The sequence below is a fragment of the Microcebus murinus genome, chromosome 18 (assembly GCF_040939455.1).
Source record: "Microcebus murinus isolate Inina chromosome 18, M.murinus_Inina_mat1.0, whole genome shotgun sequence".
NCBI classification, from domain to species: Eukaryota; Metazoa; Chordata; class Mammalia; order Primates; family Cheirogaleidae; genus Microcebus; species Microcebus murinus.
The window spans coordinates 22,201,186-22,221,186 of NC_134121.1; the positions used below are offsets into that span (position 1 = coordinate 22,201,186).

The 20,001-nt window shown below is 42.0% G+C and overlaps 1 protein-coding gene across 6 annotated transcripts in view; it reads left to right on the forward strand.

Annotated features, from left to right (window-relative positions):
* FAM222B (family with sequence similarity 222 member B) overlaps nt 1-20,001 on the forward strand; it is a 69,837-nt gene that overhangs the window by 41,568 nt on the left and 8,268 nt on the right. For all 6 annotated transcript variants that reach the window (XM_075994312.1, XM_075994313.1, XM_075994311.1 and 3 more), the window contains one exon: nt 16,626-16,747. In XM_075994312.1, coding sequence (XP_075850427.1) covers nt 16,666-16,747 — 82 coding nt within the window. In that variant the 5' untranslated portion in view covers nt 16,626-16,665. The remainder of the gene's footprint in view (nt 1-16,625; nt 16,748-20,001) is intronic.

The following is a 20,001-nucleotide window of genomic DNA, read 5'->3' on the forward strand; positions in this document are numbered from 1 at the left end:
TTTGTCATATTTGTATTCTCAATACATAGTATTATCACAGTGCCTGATAGATAGTTGGTATTCAGTGAATGAATACATGAATGAATGAATGATATTCCTACTAAGTGTTTTCCAGGCTAAATTCGTGTTTCTATTTACTATCCATATTATAGTTTCTAGGTCCTTCACTGTAATGATTGCTTTCTTCTCTGTGTTTTTGGTCCTGGCTGAGCTGTTCCTAAGCTTTTCCATATTTTATATCAGAGAGTGTTGTATTTTAAATGACTAGAGAAAGTGAAGTTTAACCTTCTAAAATAACTTGTATCAAATGGATGTGTCCAGCTGCTTATTTGGGAGGGGTTTTTTGTTTCGTTTTGTTTTTTGCTTTTTTTGAGACAAGGTCTCAGTCTGTTGCTCAGGCTGGTGTGCAGTGGCTCTATCCTAGCTCAGTGCAGCCACAAACTCCTGGCCTCAAGTGATCTTCCTACCTAGGCCTCTCCAAGGGCTAGGATTACAGGAGTGACCTACCACACCAGGCCAGGAGAGGTTCTGATTGCATTAATTTCTAGCTGTTAACACCTCCTTGACCAAATTACTTAAGAGCAAATAGGCAGAGGTATGAATTGCTATCTTGGATAGATTAAAACAAAAATAAGCAGTGGTAGCACTTTGTACTTGCTTTTGTCTTTTACCTTCTGTTTGCCTCACTAGGGTACTGATCTCCCGCCCACCTTACACATCACTGTTGATATAAAGGCTACAATTTTCCCCTGCTGTAAAATAGAGTGACTTCCTGAGACTCTACAACACTCTTAGGAGTCTAAGCTCCTTCAGGCTGTAGACACAGTTGAAAGTAGAGTCTGATACTAAATTCTAGGGGAAAGGGCACAGCTCTTGTCCAGAATTGGAGGTAAATGAGTCAGGCAGCAGGAATCTGTCACTCCAAAGTCTGTTTAGAAGCGATTTAATCTTTGCTATTGAAACAGATCAACAATGCCATTTGCCTGTCAAAAAATGAGATTATCCAGGATTCTCTTAGAAGAAGATAAATTATTAGTGTAAGAGTAGCTTCTGGCCTTGTACAATGTCTTTTCCTATTACTACATACTAGTAGCACAAGGTACATCTAGTGCATACTACTAGGATGTGGAGATCAGACCACAGTTTTTTACTTGGGGTGTCAAGGGGAAATTTAACAATTCTCAGCAACCCTCAGCCCTAATGGGCTTAGTTATTATTAAAATTCATCTTTATCAAAGGAAGTACTGGTTAATGATTTTTCTCCTGGCCCAACATTCTGGGCATTAGCTGGAGTTAACTGATGTGCAGTGGGGAAACCATGAGAGCAATTTCATGTTTGTCCACAAATTATCATTAGCAGTTTCATTTGCAGACTGAAGGAGCAGGAGGAGTGGGCTCTAAGCCAGTTGCAGCTTCCCTCTGATTAGGGCATTAGTTCAATTATGTCCAATTAACTCTTATTGCAGATAGTGGTGATAATTACTTGCAAGTCAGTTTTTGGATGCAGCTATCCCAAGACTGAAGTATGAACTTGATGTACTTTAATAAGCAGTATGACACATTTCATTCTCTTCCTCTACTGCAGTTATTTTTTTTCCAGACCTCTTTTAGACAAAAAGTCAAAGTATAGTGAAAATCCATCTCACAATTGAAACATTGTCCTTCCTTTGAAGTACTGTGTAGGATCATATTTTAAAGGAATCTATTAGGAGCAGTCTTAATGGCTTTTTATATTCTGAGATCATACTCTTGAGTTCACTGCTGCGGGTGGGGAAAATAGACTGAAATAGAACTAAATGCCATTCACAGCCATATGTGCTAATTGTATTAATAAGATTATAGTAATTGGCAAGGTGCATTCTGGTCTCTTGGTTGAATTTTAAATCCTAAGTGCAAAAGAAAACTGTTAGTTTGGGCACTTTTAAAATCAGTAGGATACTAAGGACACATTTCTTAGCTCTATGGAAATTTTAGTATGTTATTCAAATAGAAAGTTGCATAATTGGAAACAATCCTTACTAGGTGGAGAAAGAGGGATTAAAAAAGGGAAATAGTTTGTCTTTCTCTGAAGATGACTCGTAGGTCCCTTTGTTCTTTCCTTTCAAATTTTCCCTTCAGTATTCTTTTTTTTTTTTTAAGCCAGTCAGATTTAGCAGTGGGGGGTTGAATACTTTAGTGACACTAATGTTAATAAGTTCTGATAACGCAGTACCATCGGACCAGCCCCTTTCAGTATTCTTGATGGTTACCATGAAAAATAAATGGGTTTATAGCAAAATCATATCTTCTTAAAATGCAAAAGACTGAAGTTGAATCTAGCTGGGGCTGTTACTAGATTTCCTGGTAACTGCTGCTGCTTTCATTTTGGAAATTGCATGCCTTAGTGTCCTTTGTTGCTAGTTTCTCTTCTAAGGGCTTATGAGTGTCCTTGGATATCTGGACATAACTGCATAAAAATTTGGTTGAGAATAAGTTTTCAGGGAGTATGGCAGTGCATTTTAAGAGCCTGTTTTTGTTAGTGTTTGTTTAAAATAAGGGAATAAAATTTATGGCTGCTTGCTTGGAGAAGGGCCATAAAACACTGCTCTTCCTCCAAACTTTGCAGATCACACTAAATTGGAAAGGAGAGAAAGGGGGAGTGATAAACATCATCCTTGTACTACTTCAAAGCTCTTCATTGGTTGTTACTGAAAGCCTTTCTGCTGTAGATTAAGTAAGACTCTGTCAACCAGCTGCTGTTGGTATGAAAGTGGAGAAGCCAGCTATAGTGGGTACTTTTCAGGAAGTTGGAGATACAGTTTATGATGTCATTTCAAACTTTTTGTGTATAATGGGAGGAAAGAGTGTCAAAACTGTTGCACTCCAAAAGATACAACGAGGTTTCCTTCCTTCCTTCCTTCCTTCCTTCCTTCCTTCCTTCCTTCCTTCCTTCCTTCCTTCCTTCCTTCCTTCCTTCCTTCCTCCCTCCCTCCCTCCCTCCCTCCCTCCCTCCTTAACTCAGTATGTTTTAGATTTTTTTCCCCAAACATGTTTGTCAATTTTTAATCAAAAAATTTTCATTCCATTTAATTTACCTTTCTTGAATGACTGGCTAGTTATGCCATTTCTTTATTTTTTTTGGGCAGAGTCTCACTTTGTTGCCCAGGCTAGAGTGAGTGTCATGGCGTCAGCCTAGCTCACAGCAACCTCAAACTCCTGGGCTCAAGTGATTCTCCTGCCTCAGCTTCCTGAGTAGCTGGGACTACAGGCATGCACCACCATGTCTGGCTGATTTTTTCTATATATATTAGTTGGCCAATTAATTTCTTTCTATTTATAGTAGAGACAGGGTCTTGCTCTTGCTCAGGCTGGTTTTGAACTCCTGACCTCAAGCAATCCGCCCGCGTCGGCCTTCCAGAGTGCTAGGATTACAGGCGTGAGCCACCGCGCCCAGCCTATGCCATTTCTGTATATATTTAGTTGTTGCTTATATTTCTCCACAAATAACTGTGTTAGGAATTGTTTCTTTCTTTCTTTTTTTTTTTTTTTTAACACTCTTGATACGTTAACTGAAATAAGGAATTGTTTCTTCACCGCCTTCACATGCACTCAGTGTTACTGTGGATCCTATCTCTTCTACTGCTTCCATTCATAACTCTTCAACACCTATTTAAAATTTTACTTAAGCCATTCTCTGCAGTTTTGATAAAGAACCCTTTTATGCAGTATAAAGCATATAATTCATTACATAGCAAAAATACAGGTTTATAAATGCCTCTTAAAAATTTTAAACCCAGCAATGAACTTTGATTAGAAATTCTAGACACAGAAGACACCTATGCACCAGTACTTCATCACAGTACATGATAATGCAACAGGGTCAGGAAACACAGGTGTACACAAACCCAGAAGCTTTTGTCTAGACTTATTTCACAATAACACTTCATGAGTTGTGTGCCTAGAATAGAGCAAGCTTTCTAAATGACCTTAAGTCTCTTAAGTTTCTGTCACCCTTCAAACTTGAAAGTCAGACTCTAAGCCTGTTGTGGCTGGCTGCATGCACCTGTAGTCCCAACTACTTGGGAGGCTGAGGTGGGAGGATTGGTTGAGCCCAGGAGTTGGAGGATATAGTGAGCTATGATGGTGCCACTTCACTCCAGCCTGGGCAACAGCATGAGAACTCTGCCTCTTAAGGAAGGAAGGAAGGAAGGAAGGAAGGAAGGGAGGGAGGGAGGGAGGGAGGGAGGGAGGGAGGGAGGGAGGGAGGGAGGGAAGAAAGAAGGGAGGAAGGGAGGAAGGGGAAGGGAGGAAGGGAGGAAGGGGAAGGGAGGAAAGAAAGAGGTCAGATTCCAGACTGGGTTAGAGGGCCTATTTATTTATTTTTTTTTAGATGAGGTCTTGTTCTGTCACCCAGGCTGGAGTGCAGTGGTTGGATCATAGCTCACTGCAGACTCCAACTTCTAGGCTCAAGTGATCCTCTCACCTCCCCCCTCCCCTCCAATAGCTGGGACTACAGGCTTGTACCACCTAATCATTGTTTTATAGTTTCAGTGTACAAGTCTTTCACCTGCTCGGTTAAGTATATTCCTAAATATTTTCCTTTTGTAGCTATTGCAAGTGGGATTGTTTTCTTTAGTATCTAGAAACACTGCTGATTTTTGTATGTTGATTTTGTATCCTTCAACATTACTGAATTTGTTTATCGTTTCTAACAGTTTTTGGTGGAGTCTTTAGGGTTTTCCATATATAAAATCACATCATTGGCCGGGGTGGCTCATGCCTTTAATCCTAGCTCTCTGGGAGGCTGAGATGGGCAGATCATTTGAGCTTGGGTTTGAAACCAACCTGAACAAGAGCGAGACTCTGTCTCTACTATAAATAGAAAGAAATTAATTGGCCAGCTAACATATATATAGAAAAAATTAGCCAGGCATACTGGTGCATGCCTGTAGTCCCAGCTACTTGGGAGGCTGAGGCAGGATTGCTTGAGCCCAGGAGTTTGAGGTTGCTGTGAGCTAGGCTGACGCCATGACACTCACTCTAGCCTGGGCAACAAAGTGAGACTCTGTCTCAAAAAAAAAAATAATAATAATAATATAATATAAAATAAAATAAAATAAAATCACATCATCTACAAACAGAGCCATTGTTACTTCTTCCTTTTTGATTTGGATGCCTTTTTTTTTTTTTTTTTTTTTTTTTTTGAGACAGAGTCTCGCTTTGTTGCCCAGGCTAGAGTGAGTGCCGTGGCGTCAGCCTAGCTCACAGCAACCTCAAACTCCTGGGCTCGAGTGATCCTTCTGCCTCAGCCTCCCGGGTAGCTGGGACTACAGGCATGCGCCACCATGCCCGGCTAATTTTTTTTTTTTTTATATATATATCAGTTGGCCAATTAATTTCTTTCTATTTATAGTAGAGACGGGGTCTCGCTCTTGCTCAGGCTGGTTTTGAACTCCTGACCTTGAGCAATCCGCCCGCCTCGGCCTCCCAAGAGCTAGGATTACAGGCGTGAGCCACAGCGCCTGGCCTTGGATGCCTTTTTTTCTTTTTGTTGTCTAATTGCTCTGGCTAACACTTCCAGTACTATGCTGAACAAATGTGGCAAGAGTGGGCCTTATTTTGTCCCTGATCTTAGAGGAAAAGCTTTCAGCTGTTAACCATTAGTATGATGTTAGCTGAAGGCTTGTCAGATAAGGCCTTTATTGTGTTGAGGTAAATTTTCTGTACCTAATTTGTTGAGAGTTATTATCATGAAAGGATGTTGAATTTTGTCATGTGTTCTTTCTGCATCTATCAAGATGATCATACAGTTTTGTCCTTCATTCTGCTAATATGGTTCATGACATTTATAGATTTGTGTATGTTGAACCATCTTTGAACCCCAGAATAAATCCCACCTTATCATGATGAGTGATCCTTTTAATGTGCTATTGAATTTGGTTTGCTAGTATATTTTGTTGAGGAATTTTGCATATATGTCCATCAGGGATATTGTCCTGTAATTTTCCTTTTTTGTAGTGTCCTTGTCTTGGTTTGATATCAGGATAATGCTAACGTTGTAAGTTTGGAAGTATTCCCTTTTCTTTGATTATTTTGGAAAAGTTTTAGAAGGATTGTTACTAGTTGTTCTTTAATGTTTGGTAGAATTCTCCTAGTTTTTTGTTACTCTCATTGTCTTGCTGGGCACAGTCCCAGATACCTATGAGCAAAAATCTACCCAGTCTGACAGCTCTGCATATGATTATGAATGTGATTAAATGGGCAGAGTTCACTCTACCTTTCAGAGGTGGTTCAGCTCAAGTTACAGTGATCCAGCCTTGATAGGGCCTTGGAAACTCAAGCCTATTATATAACATATTGCACAATTGCAAGTTCTGAGTTAGCTGCCCACAACAAAACAGCCTGCTTATTCCCAATTTTAGGCACACTCATTTTCACTTAATAGGGATTGAAGTACAGAAGCCAAATGATACTTTTCAATACTGTGCAGAAGTGTAGTACCCAGGTGTTTTTATAAAAAGTACCCAGGCATTTTTATCTACTCTCTCAGTCCCATAGTGAAGGTACCTACACACACACAGATACAGGTGCCTGGTCAAGCACACACACAGATGCTCATTAGCACTTATATTATCCATGTGCCTCAAGGATGGATATAAATTTAAGTAAGCTTCAGATCCTGGTATGTGCTATCCTTCAGAAATGTGAGCCAGTAATAGTTACTAAATATCTGTTATGTGAATAATCTTGTTCCTGACTCTGTAATTTGGAAGGATAATTAAAAAAACAACCTTTGCTCTTTAGGAAGGTCACACTCATGTGAGAGAATGTCCAGAGAGAATACTTCTGGTGCCTAAATAACAAGGAATTCAAGAGAATGCTCTGGGTGAAATATGAGATTTTAAATAATAAGTGGATCCAGGAAGAAGCATCCTTGCCAAAGAAAGCATTGGTATAGAAAGCACCTTTGGGGACCAGGATGGGGGTGGGAAACAGGATAGGAAGAGGACCTGTTGTGACGTGATCTAAGGGTATAGTTTAGGAGTAGGTTTCCTAGCCCCTTGAGTCTTGTATGTTTACCAGCATAAAGATGGTTTGTAGCAGGTACAGTTCTGGGGTTTCAACAAAATAAATCCAAAGTGAATTTCCATCTCTCTTCCCTGCTCTTTCTTCTAGCCTGGAGCTGGGAGGTCACAACTATAAGTGACTTTTAGGTCCCTGTTGGATTAAAGAGGTTATTTGTTTGTTTGTTTGTTTTTTCAGACAGAGTCTCTGTTGCTTGGGCTGCTAGAGTGCCGTGGCATCAGCCTAGCTCACAGCAGCAACCTCAAACTCCTGGGCTGAAGCAATCCTCCTGCCTCAGCCTCCCGAGTAGCTGGGACTACAGGTGTGCACCACTACGCCTGGCTATTTTTTTCAGTAGAGCCGGGGTCTTGCTCTTTTTTTTTTAAGAGCAAATTTACTTATTTATTGGCCGGGCGCTGTGGCTCACGCCTGTAATCCTAGCTCTTGGGAGGCCGAGGCGGGCGGATTGCTCGAGGTCAGGAGTTCAAAACCAGCCTGAGCAAGAGCGAGACCCCGTCTCTACTATAAATAGAAAGAAATTAATTGGCCAACTGATATATATATAAAAAATTAGCCGGGCATGGTGGCGCATGCCTGTAGTCCCAGCTACTCGGGAGGCTGAGGCAGAAGGATCACTCAAGCCCAGGAGTTTGAGGTTGCTGTGAGCTAGGCTGACGCCACGGCACTCACTCTAGCCTGGACAACAAAGTGAGACTCTGTCGCAAAAAAAAAAAAAAAAAAAAAAAATTTACTTATTTATTTATTTAAATTTTTTTTCTTTTCTTTTTTTGAGACAGAGTCTCGCATTGTTGCCCAGGCTAGAGTGCCATGGCGTCAGCCTAGCTCACAACAACATTAAACTCCTGGGCTCAAGCAATCCTCTTGCCTCAGCCTCCCGAGTAGCTGGGACTACAGGCATGTGCCACCATGCCCGGCTAATTTTTTCTATATATATTAGTTGGCCACTTAATTTCTTTCTATTTATAGTAGATATAGGGTCTCGCTCTTGCTCAGGCTGGTTTCGAACTCCTGACCTCAAGTGATCCTCCCGCCTTGACCTCCCAGAGTGCTAAGGCTTTTGAGCAATAGCTAACGGTTGTTCAGGTTGGGCAAATAGTGGAAAGTACAGTTTAGTTGGGGGTTCACAGATAATTGGGCTAACAAAATTATCTATTGAATAGATTGTTTCATTGAAACAGACTATAAAGATGACTGATTTTGCAGTGTGATTTGATAAACCTGTAAGTTTTGCCATCTTTGGTGCTGTTTATTTTGCCCAGAACAGTATTTTGGTGTCTCCCTTAGGTTTTAAGCTAAATTTCTTGGACTCTAGCAGTAAAGGAACAGGGAGTAGGATAAAACTTTTCCCCACTGTTATCAAAAGTAGCTTTTTTAGGTAAGCCTTTGGCTCATGGATGAGAAGACTTAGAGATACTGATAATGACTTTTAATTAATATAGTTTCCCAATATTAACCATATTCTCATAAGGTGTAATTTTTAGGATTTTCAGTATTGGATGTTATGTTATAAAATGGAGTCAAATAATAACGAGCATAACATTTTCTTTCTTTACCTACGGTCTCAAAGATAACACTTCCCCTAATTTCACTTTTTTTTTCTTTTATTTCATCATATTATGGAGGTACAAATATTGTTAGGGTTACAAATATTGCCCCTGGCCCCTCCCTGCCCCCTCCCCCCCAATTTCACTTTTTAATTAAAGTCCATAAGGGCGGGCTTGGTGGCTCATGCCTGTAATCCTAGCACTCTGGGAGGCCGAGGTGGGCGGATCATTTGAGCTCAGGAGTTCGAAACCAACCTGAGCAAGAGTGAGACCCCGTTTCTACTATAAATAGAAAGAAATTAATTGGCCAATTAATATATATAGAAAAAATTAGCCGGGCATGATGACACATGCCTGTAGTCTCAGCTACTCAGGAGGCTGGGACAGAAGGATTGCTTGAGCCCAGGAGTTTGAGGTTGCTGTGAGCTAGGCTGACACCAAGGTACTCTAGCCCGGGCAACAAAGTGAGACTCTGTCTCAAAAAAAAGGTCCATAAATGTCATTTTTGAGCCACAGCATGAATGAGATGGTAGGCTAGTCAACCTGGGTTGTGTGTGCGTGTGTGTATTTTATTTTAGAAGGTGGAGGTTGAAGGCAGGGAAAGGAAAGCAGGAGAAAACTAATGAAAAAGTACTGGAAAATACTAGATTGTAGGTGGTGAGACTATGCAGGAAAGTGGATTTTCTAAAGATCATTTTATCTCCCATTCCCCAGGAAAAATTCCTTTGCCAGTACTTTATCTTCTCACCCCCTCTTTTTCTCACAAAAACATATGATGAGGCCGGGCGCGGTGGCTCACCGCGCCTGGTGCCTGTAATCCTAGCACTCTGGGAGGCTGAGGCGGGTGGATATCTCGAGGTCAGGAGTTCGAAACCAACCTGAACAAGAGCGAGACCCCGTCTCTACTAAAAATAGAAAGAAATTAAGTGGCCAACTAATATATATAGAAAAAATTAGCCGGGCATGGTGGCACATGCCTGTAGTCCCAGCTACTCGGGAGGCTGAGGCAGGAGGATTGCTTGAACCCAGGAGTTTGAGGTTGCTGTGAGCTAGGCTGATGCCACGGCACTCACTCTAGCCTGGGCAACGAAGCAAGACTCTATCTCAAAAAAAAAAAGAAAAAAGAAATTAATTGACCAACTAAAAATATACATACAAAAAATTAGCCGGGCATGGTGGCGCATGCCTGTAGTCCCAGCTACTCGGGAGGCTGAGGCAGCAGGATTGCTTGAGCCCAGGAGTTTGAGGTTTCTGTGAGCTAGATGCCATGGCACTCACTCTAGTCTGGGCAACAAAGCGAAACTCTGTCTCAAAAAAAAATATATGATGAGTCTTCCTCTTCCGTTTTTTACCTACTCTTCAGTGTTCTTATATGTAAGTAGGAACAAGCAGTATAATACAGCTGAGGTTTTTCTACAGGCACTGACATACTGAGGCAGATAGCCCTTTATCAGATGCCACCCAAGAACGCAGAGTGTGACATCATAACTCTAATAAAACCCCTGGAAGTCTTCTGACAGAGGCAAGCTTGGGGCGGGCGTGGGGTGGGGAGCAGAGATGAAGGTACTTTGGAACAGGGTTTGTTCCTTAATTGGAAGTAGTCTGGGAAATGCTAGCACTTGTGCAGGTACCCCAGGAGAGCTTGAAAACCTTAAGTTCTGTGTTCACTGTTCTACCGTAACCTCTCACCCCCTGTAAGTAGCTGACCTAGCTTACCAGCTGGTGGTAAAAAAGCTGGCTGAGAGCTTGCAGAGAGGCTCTGCCAAGGGGATCTGTCTTTCTCTGTGATGTCTGCAGCTCACTTGGCTTGCTTTAGGTTACTACTTGATTCTGTTCAGAAGTCAAGAATTGAATTCTGAAGCACTTTCCGAAGGTAGTGCTAGTGTTGATTTCTGGGTCTAATTGTGCTTCTGGAAATACCAGCTGTAAAATTATATTGGAATTTACGTTTAAGAAAAAGCCAGATGGTGATCAAAATGTGTGGGTGGTTTGAAGTTTTTAAATAAAAGGCTTGCACTCAGCTGCCAGGCCTCCAGAGGAGTGCTTTATACTTGACATCTTTGCTTCATCTTCTAGACATTCTGACATCTTCTAGAATGGGTTGTGGAGGAAGATTGCTTCCTTCCTGTTTCATCACAACCCTCATGACCTTGCCACAGTCTGAGTCCATTTCCTACGTTCCCTGCCCTAGCAGGATCTGATTCCTGACTTCAGTGAAACTGAAGGGGCTTCTAGACTTCCTTAGTACTGGAGAAAGTCTTTTAGAAAGGATGACAGATGGATCCCAGAATTATTTATTCATTTTCTTTTTCTTCCTTCCTTTTTTTTTTTTTCCAGACAAAATCTCCCTCTGTTGCCTGGGCAAGAATGCCATGGTGTCAGCCTAGCTCACAGCAACCTCAAACTTCTGGACTCAGGCACTTCATCCTCTCAAGTACCTGGGACTATAGGTGCATGCCACCACGCTCAGTTAACTTTTTCTATTTTTAATAGAGATGGGGCCTCGCTCTTGCTCAGGCGGGTCTCAAACTCCTGAGCTAAAAAAATCCTGCCTCAGCCTCTCAGAGTGCTAGGTTTATAGGTTTGAGCCACTGCACCTGGCCTGGGATCCCAGAATTCTTAAAGCAATGGTCCCAAATTAGGAGCTGTACTCTTTTTTTTTTTTTTGCATATTATTATTATTATTTCAGCATATTATGGGGGTACAAATGTTTAGGTTACATATATTGTCCTTGCTCCCCACCCCCCGCAATCAGAGCTTCAAGCGAGTTCATCCCCCAGACCGTGTGTATCATACTCATTATGTATGTATATATCCATCCCCTCCTTCCCCCTTCCCATCTGCCCGATGAATGTTATTCCTATGTGTGCACTTAGGTGTTGATCAGTTAAAGCAGCCCACATGTTGCCAGTGAGAGCTCAAGACTTCTAGACTTGCAAGATAGTTCTCCTTGTAGACATAATCATGGAGGATCCCATGCTCTGGTGTCTTTTACTGATACTAAAAGTTGACTTTCTGAAGTCTTTATGGAATTCACCTCTTATTTTTACTCCTTTGTTTGCTATCAGTAAATCCATTAATGTCTCTTTGCCTCAGTTTAGCTGGTTTAATTCTCTCTTCTGTGCTTCCTATTGAAATCCAAAGGGGAAGTTTGAGGGGCAGTATGGTTCAGTTCACCTCTTAGGATCCACACCCTCTACTCATATCTCTCTCTCTCTCTCTCTCTCTCTCTCTCTCTCTCTCTCTCTCTCTCTCTCTTCTTTCTTTCTGAAAGCTTTGGTATGAATTTTTTTTTAAGGGGTCTTGCTATGTTACCAGGTTGGATTTGAACTCCTGGGCTTAAGGGATCCTCCTGCCTCAGCCTCCTGAGTAGCTGGGACTACAGGCACATGCCTTTGTGCCTATCCTCCCCCCCCCTGCCTCCTCTCTTGGTTGCAGGCATCAGGATTTAATAGGTATATCAGAGATCGTCGTGATCATTTAAAGATTGGAGGTCAGGCATGGTGGCTCACGCCTGTGATCTTAGCACTCTGGGAGGCTGAGGAGTGAGGATCTCTCAAGGTCAGGAGTTCGAAACCAGCCTGAACAAGAGTGAGACCCCATCTCTACTAAAATTAGAAAGAAATTAATTGGCCAACTAAAAATATATAGGTGGCACATGCCTGTAGTCCAAGCTACTGGGGAGGCTGAGGCAGAAGGATAGCTTGAGCCCAGGAGTTTGAAGTTGCTGTGAGCTAGGTTGACGCCTGGGCACTCTAGCCAGGGCAACAAAGTGAGACTCTGTCTCAAAATAAATAAATAAATAAAGATTGGTTCCTTCCCAGAAGTACAGGGAAAAAGTAGTATCTCCAAGACAATTGAGTATGAGAGAGAATGTGTTCATCGTATCCCCATCATCAGAGTATCTGCTATCCATATGTAAACATCTCTTAAGGTTTGAGATTTTTGGTTTATCAGTTAATTTTTCTCATATTTTAAAATTATATAGAGAAATAATGTAAGTGTAAAAGTATAAGAAGAGAAATTGCCCCCAAATAGTAGCCACTACTTTTCGTGTTTTGTATGTTTTAGAATATTTCCTTCCAGTCTTTTTTAAGCTGGTAGTGGAGGGAGAAGGGTGGTGGTGTTTTTATGTATGTTGTAAAACAACAGTCGCCAACCTTTATTGGCACCAGGGACTGGTTTTATGGAAGATAATTTTCCCATGGATGTGGGCAGGGGGGATGGTTTCGGGATGATTCAAGCACATTACATTTATTATGCAGTCAAACCTCCCTGCAGTTGATAATCTGTATTTGCAGCCACTCCCCAGCACTAGCATCACCACCTCAGCTCCACCTCAGATCATCAGGCATTAGATTCTCATAAGAAGTGAGCAATCTAGATTCTTCTCCTGTGCAGTTTACAGTAGGGTTTGTGCTCTCATGAGAATCTAATGCTGCTGCTGATCTGACAGGCGGCAAAGCTCAGGCAGTGTTGTGAGCAGTGGGGAGCAGGGGGCAAGCAGCTGTAAATACAGATGAAGCTTTGCTGGCCCATGGCTCACCTCCTGCTGTGTGGCCTGGTTCCTAGCAGGCCACAGACTGGTATCACCTGGGCGTTGGGCATCACAATTGTAAAATGCGAAATACATGGTTTTCTATCTTGCTCTTTTTTCTTTTTTTTTGAGACAGAGTCTCACTTTGTTGCCCAGGCTAGAGTGAGTGCTGTGGTGTCAGCCCAGCTCACAGCAACCTCAATCTCCTGGGCTCAAGTGATCCTATTGCCTCAGCCTCCCCAGTAGCTGAGCTGGGACTACAGGCATGCACCACCATGCCCAGCTAAGTTTTTCTATATATATTGGTTAGCCAATTAATTCCTTTCTATTTATAGTAGAGACGGGGTCTTGCTCTTGTTCAGGCTGGTTTCGAATTCCTGACCTCTAGCAATCCACCTGCCTCTGCCTCCCAGAGTGCTAGGATTACAGGTGTGAGCCACCATGCTTGGCCTATCTTGCTCTTTTTTCACTTAACACTGGCAGAAACATTTTAAAGGTGTAAACAGGATTGGAATCATGCCCTCCTTCCCATCCTCAGTTATTCCTATAGATGTGTATCTGCTCTAAAATTAAAAGTAGTACTCCAGGGAGTCTGCAGTATGGGACTGAGGCAGACTGTGGAGTCCAAGAAAGCACACTCTTTCTTACTCAGTGTTCTGACTTTTCTTGTTCTTTTATAAGGTTGTCTCTATCCTGTCTACTCTTGTATATATATATATATATATATATATACATATATATATATATATTTCTTTTTTTAATTAGACTGCTTCTTAGTCATAGCCATTGTGGACCTTAGAACCTACCGAATATACTGTTCAAAATTCAAACAAGCCTGAAGTTGAAGAGTCAGCACAGGCTTTGGAGAAAGTCAAATCTGGGTTTCAATCCTGGGCTCAGCCATCATTAATAAATTAATGACATACATGGATTAAATTAAAAACCTCAAGAAACTAACAATCTGCCATTTATACGATTAGCAGTTATTTTTAGAGAGCCTCATAAGTGCTAATAGATGCTTCTCTAGATATAATAATGAACAAAATGAACCAAGTGTGTGTTCTCAGGGAGTTTGCTGCATCCTAGTAAGGTAGGGAGAGAGAGACTAAACAGGTGGTAATGATGGTGGTAAAAAGTGAGGGAAGTAAGGGTGCTACTTTAGAAAGGAAGGTCAAAGAAGCCCTCTCCATAGGAAGTGATATTCAAGCAGAAATCCGAATGGAGTGAGGGAGCTAAAAAGATGGGCAGACATCTGGGCCAAAATGTTCCAGGCAGCGGGAATGTAAGGTAGGCCCTGAGGTTACCAGCGTGTTTGGCTCTTTGAAGGAACTGCAAGGAGACCACTGTGGCTGGAAGTAGAGTCAGCAAGACGGGTGGGGTAGGTAGAAGATGAGGCAGAGAGATAGTAGTAACAGTTCATGAAAAGCATGGGCTCCATGTTAGGATTTTGTATTTAGTCTAAGTGAGATGGAAAGTCATTGGAGATATTTGAACTGCCATGACTTCCAATTAAAAAAAAATAACTCTGGCTGCTGTGTGGAGACTAGATTGGGTGATGAGAGTGAGGGGTGGAACAGAGAGACCATTTAGAAGGCTAATGTAGTAATCCAGGCTAGAGATGACGAGTGAAATTTATTACCTATCTCCAAGAAAGGTTGAGAGACCCACTTGAGAAAACATCATTAAGCCCCTCATAAGGCCATTTCACAATATTAGCCCCCAATATTTGTTAATTCCTTTCCTTTCCTTGGCATTTGCCCTCAGTGATATTAGGACCATAAGGGAGAGGGAGAGGTTATTAAGTAGATATCAGCATTCACAAGAGAAGGGGTTGTAAGTAGTACCACAGTCATTTGACCTCAACAGAAGACTATTTCGTGAGGCACTGCAGTTGGCACACTGTTCATTCTGTTATCCCACCCACCAGAGACCTGAAAAGACTGAAGCTGTGCCAGAACTCTTGGACAGCTCTATTCTCATTAAGGTATTCAATCTTCAGTTCTTTGTGCAGTTGCTATCTTAGACAGAGTTTAAGCAACCTGTCTTACAAAGTATCTTTTCAGCTACCTGGTCTTGCAAGCAGTTTTCTTGCAAGCTGGAGCTCTCTGATACTCATCACGACAAGGTAGTTTCACATACCTGAGAGAGTCTTCTGAGGGAAATAAAGAGGTTTTTGTGGTCTTTGTTCAACAGTTGAGCTTCCCCCGAGTCCTTTTTTTGTGATCTAAAACCATAATTTGCCACCTTGATTTCTGGGTTTTGCAATATGGGAAAGGAAGTTCATGTATTTTATTACTGCATTCTACTTCTTTGAGGAAAACTTGCTCCTGGTACACAAGGAAATTGCATTGTTGGTAGGACTTCCTTTGCTACAGAAGACCAAATCAACGTCTGGTTGCTTGGGCCCTGTATGTCGTATTGGTAAACATCACTAATGAAACCCATGGCATCTTGACACAATGTCAGGATGGCCTGTGCAAAGAAGGCTGCTGACATCTTGCTATTTACTTGCTTTACTCTCAGAGTAATGCATTTTTTTTTTTTTTTTTTTTTTTTTTGAGACAGAGTCTCACTTTGTTGCCCAGGCTAGAGTGAGTGCCGTGGCGTCAGCCTAGCTCACAGCAACTTCAAACTCCTGGGCCCAAGCGGTCCTCCTGCTTCAGCCTCCCAAGTAGCTGGGACTACAGGCATGCACCACCATGTCCGGCTAATTTTTTGTATATATATTTTTAGTTGGTCAATTAATTTCTTTCTATTTATAGTAGAGACCGGGTCTCGCTCTCGCTCAGGCTGGTTTCGAACTCCCGACCTCGAGCAATCCGCCCGCCTCGGACTCCCAGAGTGCTAGGATTACAGGCGTGAGCCACCACGCCCAGCCCTGCATTTTGTTTTTTCTTTTTTGGGTCCAGCAGGTCTAATTGTATGATTGGCAAAAAGAAGGGTGAATCCCCAGAAATCTACAAACAGAATTTGCTTTAAGGGTGGTTAATTGTGCCTCCTCTTATGCTTTGCTCTCCTTCTTCCTTTTAAAAGTGAGTTCATAATAGTGGATCATGAGTCAGACTTTGTGTGCCTTTGCAAGTCATATGCTATGCTGCCTGTGAAAACATCTGACGGGCCCCCCCAGCCAGGGCTATAAATGGACTGAGCCAGGCCTTGTGAGGGCCATTTCTCTTCAAGAATACTACAGCCTTACAAGTGTACTTATATATTCCAATTTTTTGTATGAACCCGTATTTTCCAGTTTTTATTTCTCTCACCTACATATCTGTGCTGACTGAAATATCATTTTAGCCATAGGGATAGCTAGGAGCAAATTGTTGTAGATTAAGAGCAAATATATTTTCAACCAACATGTAGCTCATTAAATTGCTTACCTGTCTAAACTTGGGTCTCTGCTGCTCATATCCAATATCCCTGCTCTCTTCTTTGAATGAGTTACCTTGTGTTCCATGACCTTGCTTTTTGTTCATTACAGTGTGAGCCACTGCCCCATGTTGTGTTGATGTCGGTCTGCCATGCTAGCCTGTCTACCAGGGCCAGGTGACCTGTCCTTTCAGCTTCTTTCTCACACGCAGATGAACACTGGACTTCAGAAATGTAAGTAGTTGGGATCCCAGGGAAGGATGTATGATTCTTTGTTTTGTCCCTACATTTGGGCTATCCCAGAGGCACATCTGGTGTACATTGACCTTGAATTTTGACATTTTTCTGATCAGAGAGATTAAATACTATAATTCCCCAGTGTATATCATCTTAATTTTAATCATTGCTGATAGCTTTCTGTTGAGCAACAAAGCCATAGGAGCTTTACAGAATATGTAGTATATCACTCTCAAAAAGATGTTTCAAGGGCTGGGCATGATGGCTCACACCTATAATCCCAGCATTTTGGGAGGCTGAGGCAGGAGGATCACTTGAGCCGAGAATTTGAGGTTGCAGTGAACTATGAATGCACCACTGCACTCTAGCCTAGGTGACAGAGGGATACCCTATCTCTTTAAAAAAAAAAAGGTGTTTTAGTTTGAACCCCCACTAGGAATTGAATGAAAACTCACAGTCCAGATTACTTACTGTGTCTCTGAAATAAACTATTTACAGTGTTCTGTTGTTTTGAACTCTCTTGAGTACACTGTACCATGGAAACAGACAGTTCCCTTTGGCTTTGCTGTCTGCCTTCTGAGGCAGTGTGACTTCAGTTCACAGCAAGCAAAGGAGCTTTTGCCCTCAGAAGGGGTGGTGAGCCGACTTTCTCAGTGTTTCTGGGCATTTTCCTGCTAATATACTTCCCACAAGATTGAGCCTTTGAGAGCTGTCTGTTAAGATAGGAATCTAACTGGCTAGAATTAGGGTTTCATACTTCATATTTTCCCAGATTCCTACCTTTTGTCCCTGTACTACACAGTACACAAGGAAAAGATTCTATTTCTGGTACATTACCATGTATAGTATCTTCAAGTATAAAAACAGCTCTAAATTTGGAATACACCTTACTTTCAGAGCAAAAAGGGGAAATTGATGAGGCAGCCAGGCTTCCCTTTAATGGAAAGGGTGCTTCAGCACTTTATCTGAATTCTTTATGACAGGGTTAACACACCCATTCTGTAATGGCCATATAGCAAATAATTTTAGCTTTGTGGGCCATATGGTCTTTGTTGTATCGACTCAGCTCTGCTGGTCTAGGGCAAAGGCAACCATAGACAATATGTAAATAAATGAGTGTGTCTGTGTTTCAATAAAACATTTTACAAAAGCACACAGCAACTAGACTGGGTGTACAGCCTGTGGTTGTGCCGACCCCTGCTCTGTGAGATTATCATCACAAGTTAATAATGGTCTGGCCTCTTGATTTCATTTCTTTGAGGGAGTGTAAGACTCAGCCTGGCTAGTTCTGGAATTTGGCCAGTGAATCCAGCTCTGTGTAATAACAAAGCTAAAGATGACAGTCTTTCTTTTATAGCTGCCTAACACAATAGGCAAGCTCTGTTATACCAGCTTTCTCAGCCCAGCCTTTTTCTTGATAAATGGTGATTGGATGATGAAGGTGTGTGTTCTTTCTGGCCACCCAAATGAGCAATGCTAATGGCATTGTGCCCGTTTCTGGGCTTCCAGGGATACAACTGGAGAGAAAGTATACTTAGAGGCATACAATAAGATGACAAAGAGAAGCTCACTTTTTTTCTTTTAGGTTCCTTACTATACTATGACAGCTTTACCCAAAGAGGTGTTGTCAAGGGAAGAACCATTTGGGAGAAAAGGCAAATTTCAGCTTTATTTTGGTGCTGACTTTAGAACTCCACTTCCTTCTCCCCAAAGCAGCCCCTAAATAGCCTCTGCCAACCACTGTCCCCAAATCTGGATTTAAGAATTGAAATATCAACCGGGCTCAGTGGCTCACGCCTGTAATCCTAGCACTCTGGGAGGCCAAGGTGGGCAGATTGCTCAAGGTCAGGAGTTCGAAACCAGCCTGAGCAAGAGTGAGACCCCGCCTCTACTCTAAATAGAAAGAAATTAATTGGCCAACTAATATATATAGAAAAAATTAGCCGGGCATGGTGGCGCATGCCTGTAGTCCCAGCTACTTGGGAGGCTGAGGCAGTAGGATTGCTTGAGCCCAGGAGATTGAGGTTGCTGTGAGCTAGGCTGATGCCATCGCACTCACTCTAGCCTGGGCAACAGAGCGAGACTCTGTCTCAAAAAAAAAAAAAAAAAAAAAAAGAATTGAAATATCTTTCTCTGGTTTCAGGCTCATATATTCTTGTGGGGGACATGTGTTTTATCTCCTCCAACTCTCTTGTTGTTATCTGTAAATACACCCAAACCTTTACAGAAAAGAGCTTAATAGTGTTTTTAAACTTACAAGTTGCTGGAAACACAGAGCATGGTATCTGGCCGGAGGGTATGGGTCATAAATGTTTATAGTTTAATATGTTCTATATTGTAACAGTCAGCTTGAGGTAGGAGAAGTAGGCCCAGGGGTCAGGAGGTGGGATATGTGGCTTCTTGGCCCAGCACTGTATGAGTCAGCTGGCTAACGTCTTTTCCCTGGGCTTCAGGTGCCATGTGTTCAGAATCACAGGGTTGATCCCTTCTCTTTTTCTCTCTTCTGTTCCTTTTCTTTGTGTGTAGGGAAGTGTAATGTGTTTCCTGTCCTAGATGTGTAATTTGCCACATGGCAGGCTGGATTAAAGAACATCTTGGTCCTGTACTTGGTAGAGGATCATAATTGGGGTTAGGTGGTTGCCCTTCTGGAGCTTTTCTAGAACGTATATTCTATGATGTCACTTGTTTTGAGTGTCCTCAGCCATTTTGAAACTCTGTACTTGTAGATTTTTTTTCCTACTGACCCATCTTCTCCCAATGCCCAGAAAATGTGATTTTGAATTTTTTTTTCTTTCTTAACCCCGAGCCTCTGTGCTGTTACTTCCCTACCTCAGAATCAGATACATAGGAATGGCTCAGTAAATATTACTGTGTGAATGACTGAAATAATCAAAGGTCCTTGGTCCTCAAACCTTTTATTTATTTATTTTTTGATTCTTCAGCTGAAACAGCAGGTGATTTATTGTATACTTGTTAAACTCGGCCACAACTGAGAACAGAATTAGTCCGGTATGCCAGGTCCAGGGCAAAGGACTAGTAGGGACTGTTTTGGTATGAGCAAGATGGTTCTCTCAGAGGTGGCCTTGGCGATCGGATGGAGGTGAAGTTCTAGATCCACTGAGAGGCAAGTTCTGGACAGTAGCATGCAGTCCAACAACTTGTATTAGCATCCCCGGACTCTGGCATTCCATGTTTCTGATCTTATGGCTTTCACGCGTGCATAAGCAAGCAGTTTACTTGGACCTCTGCCT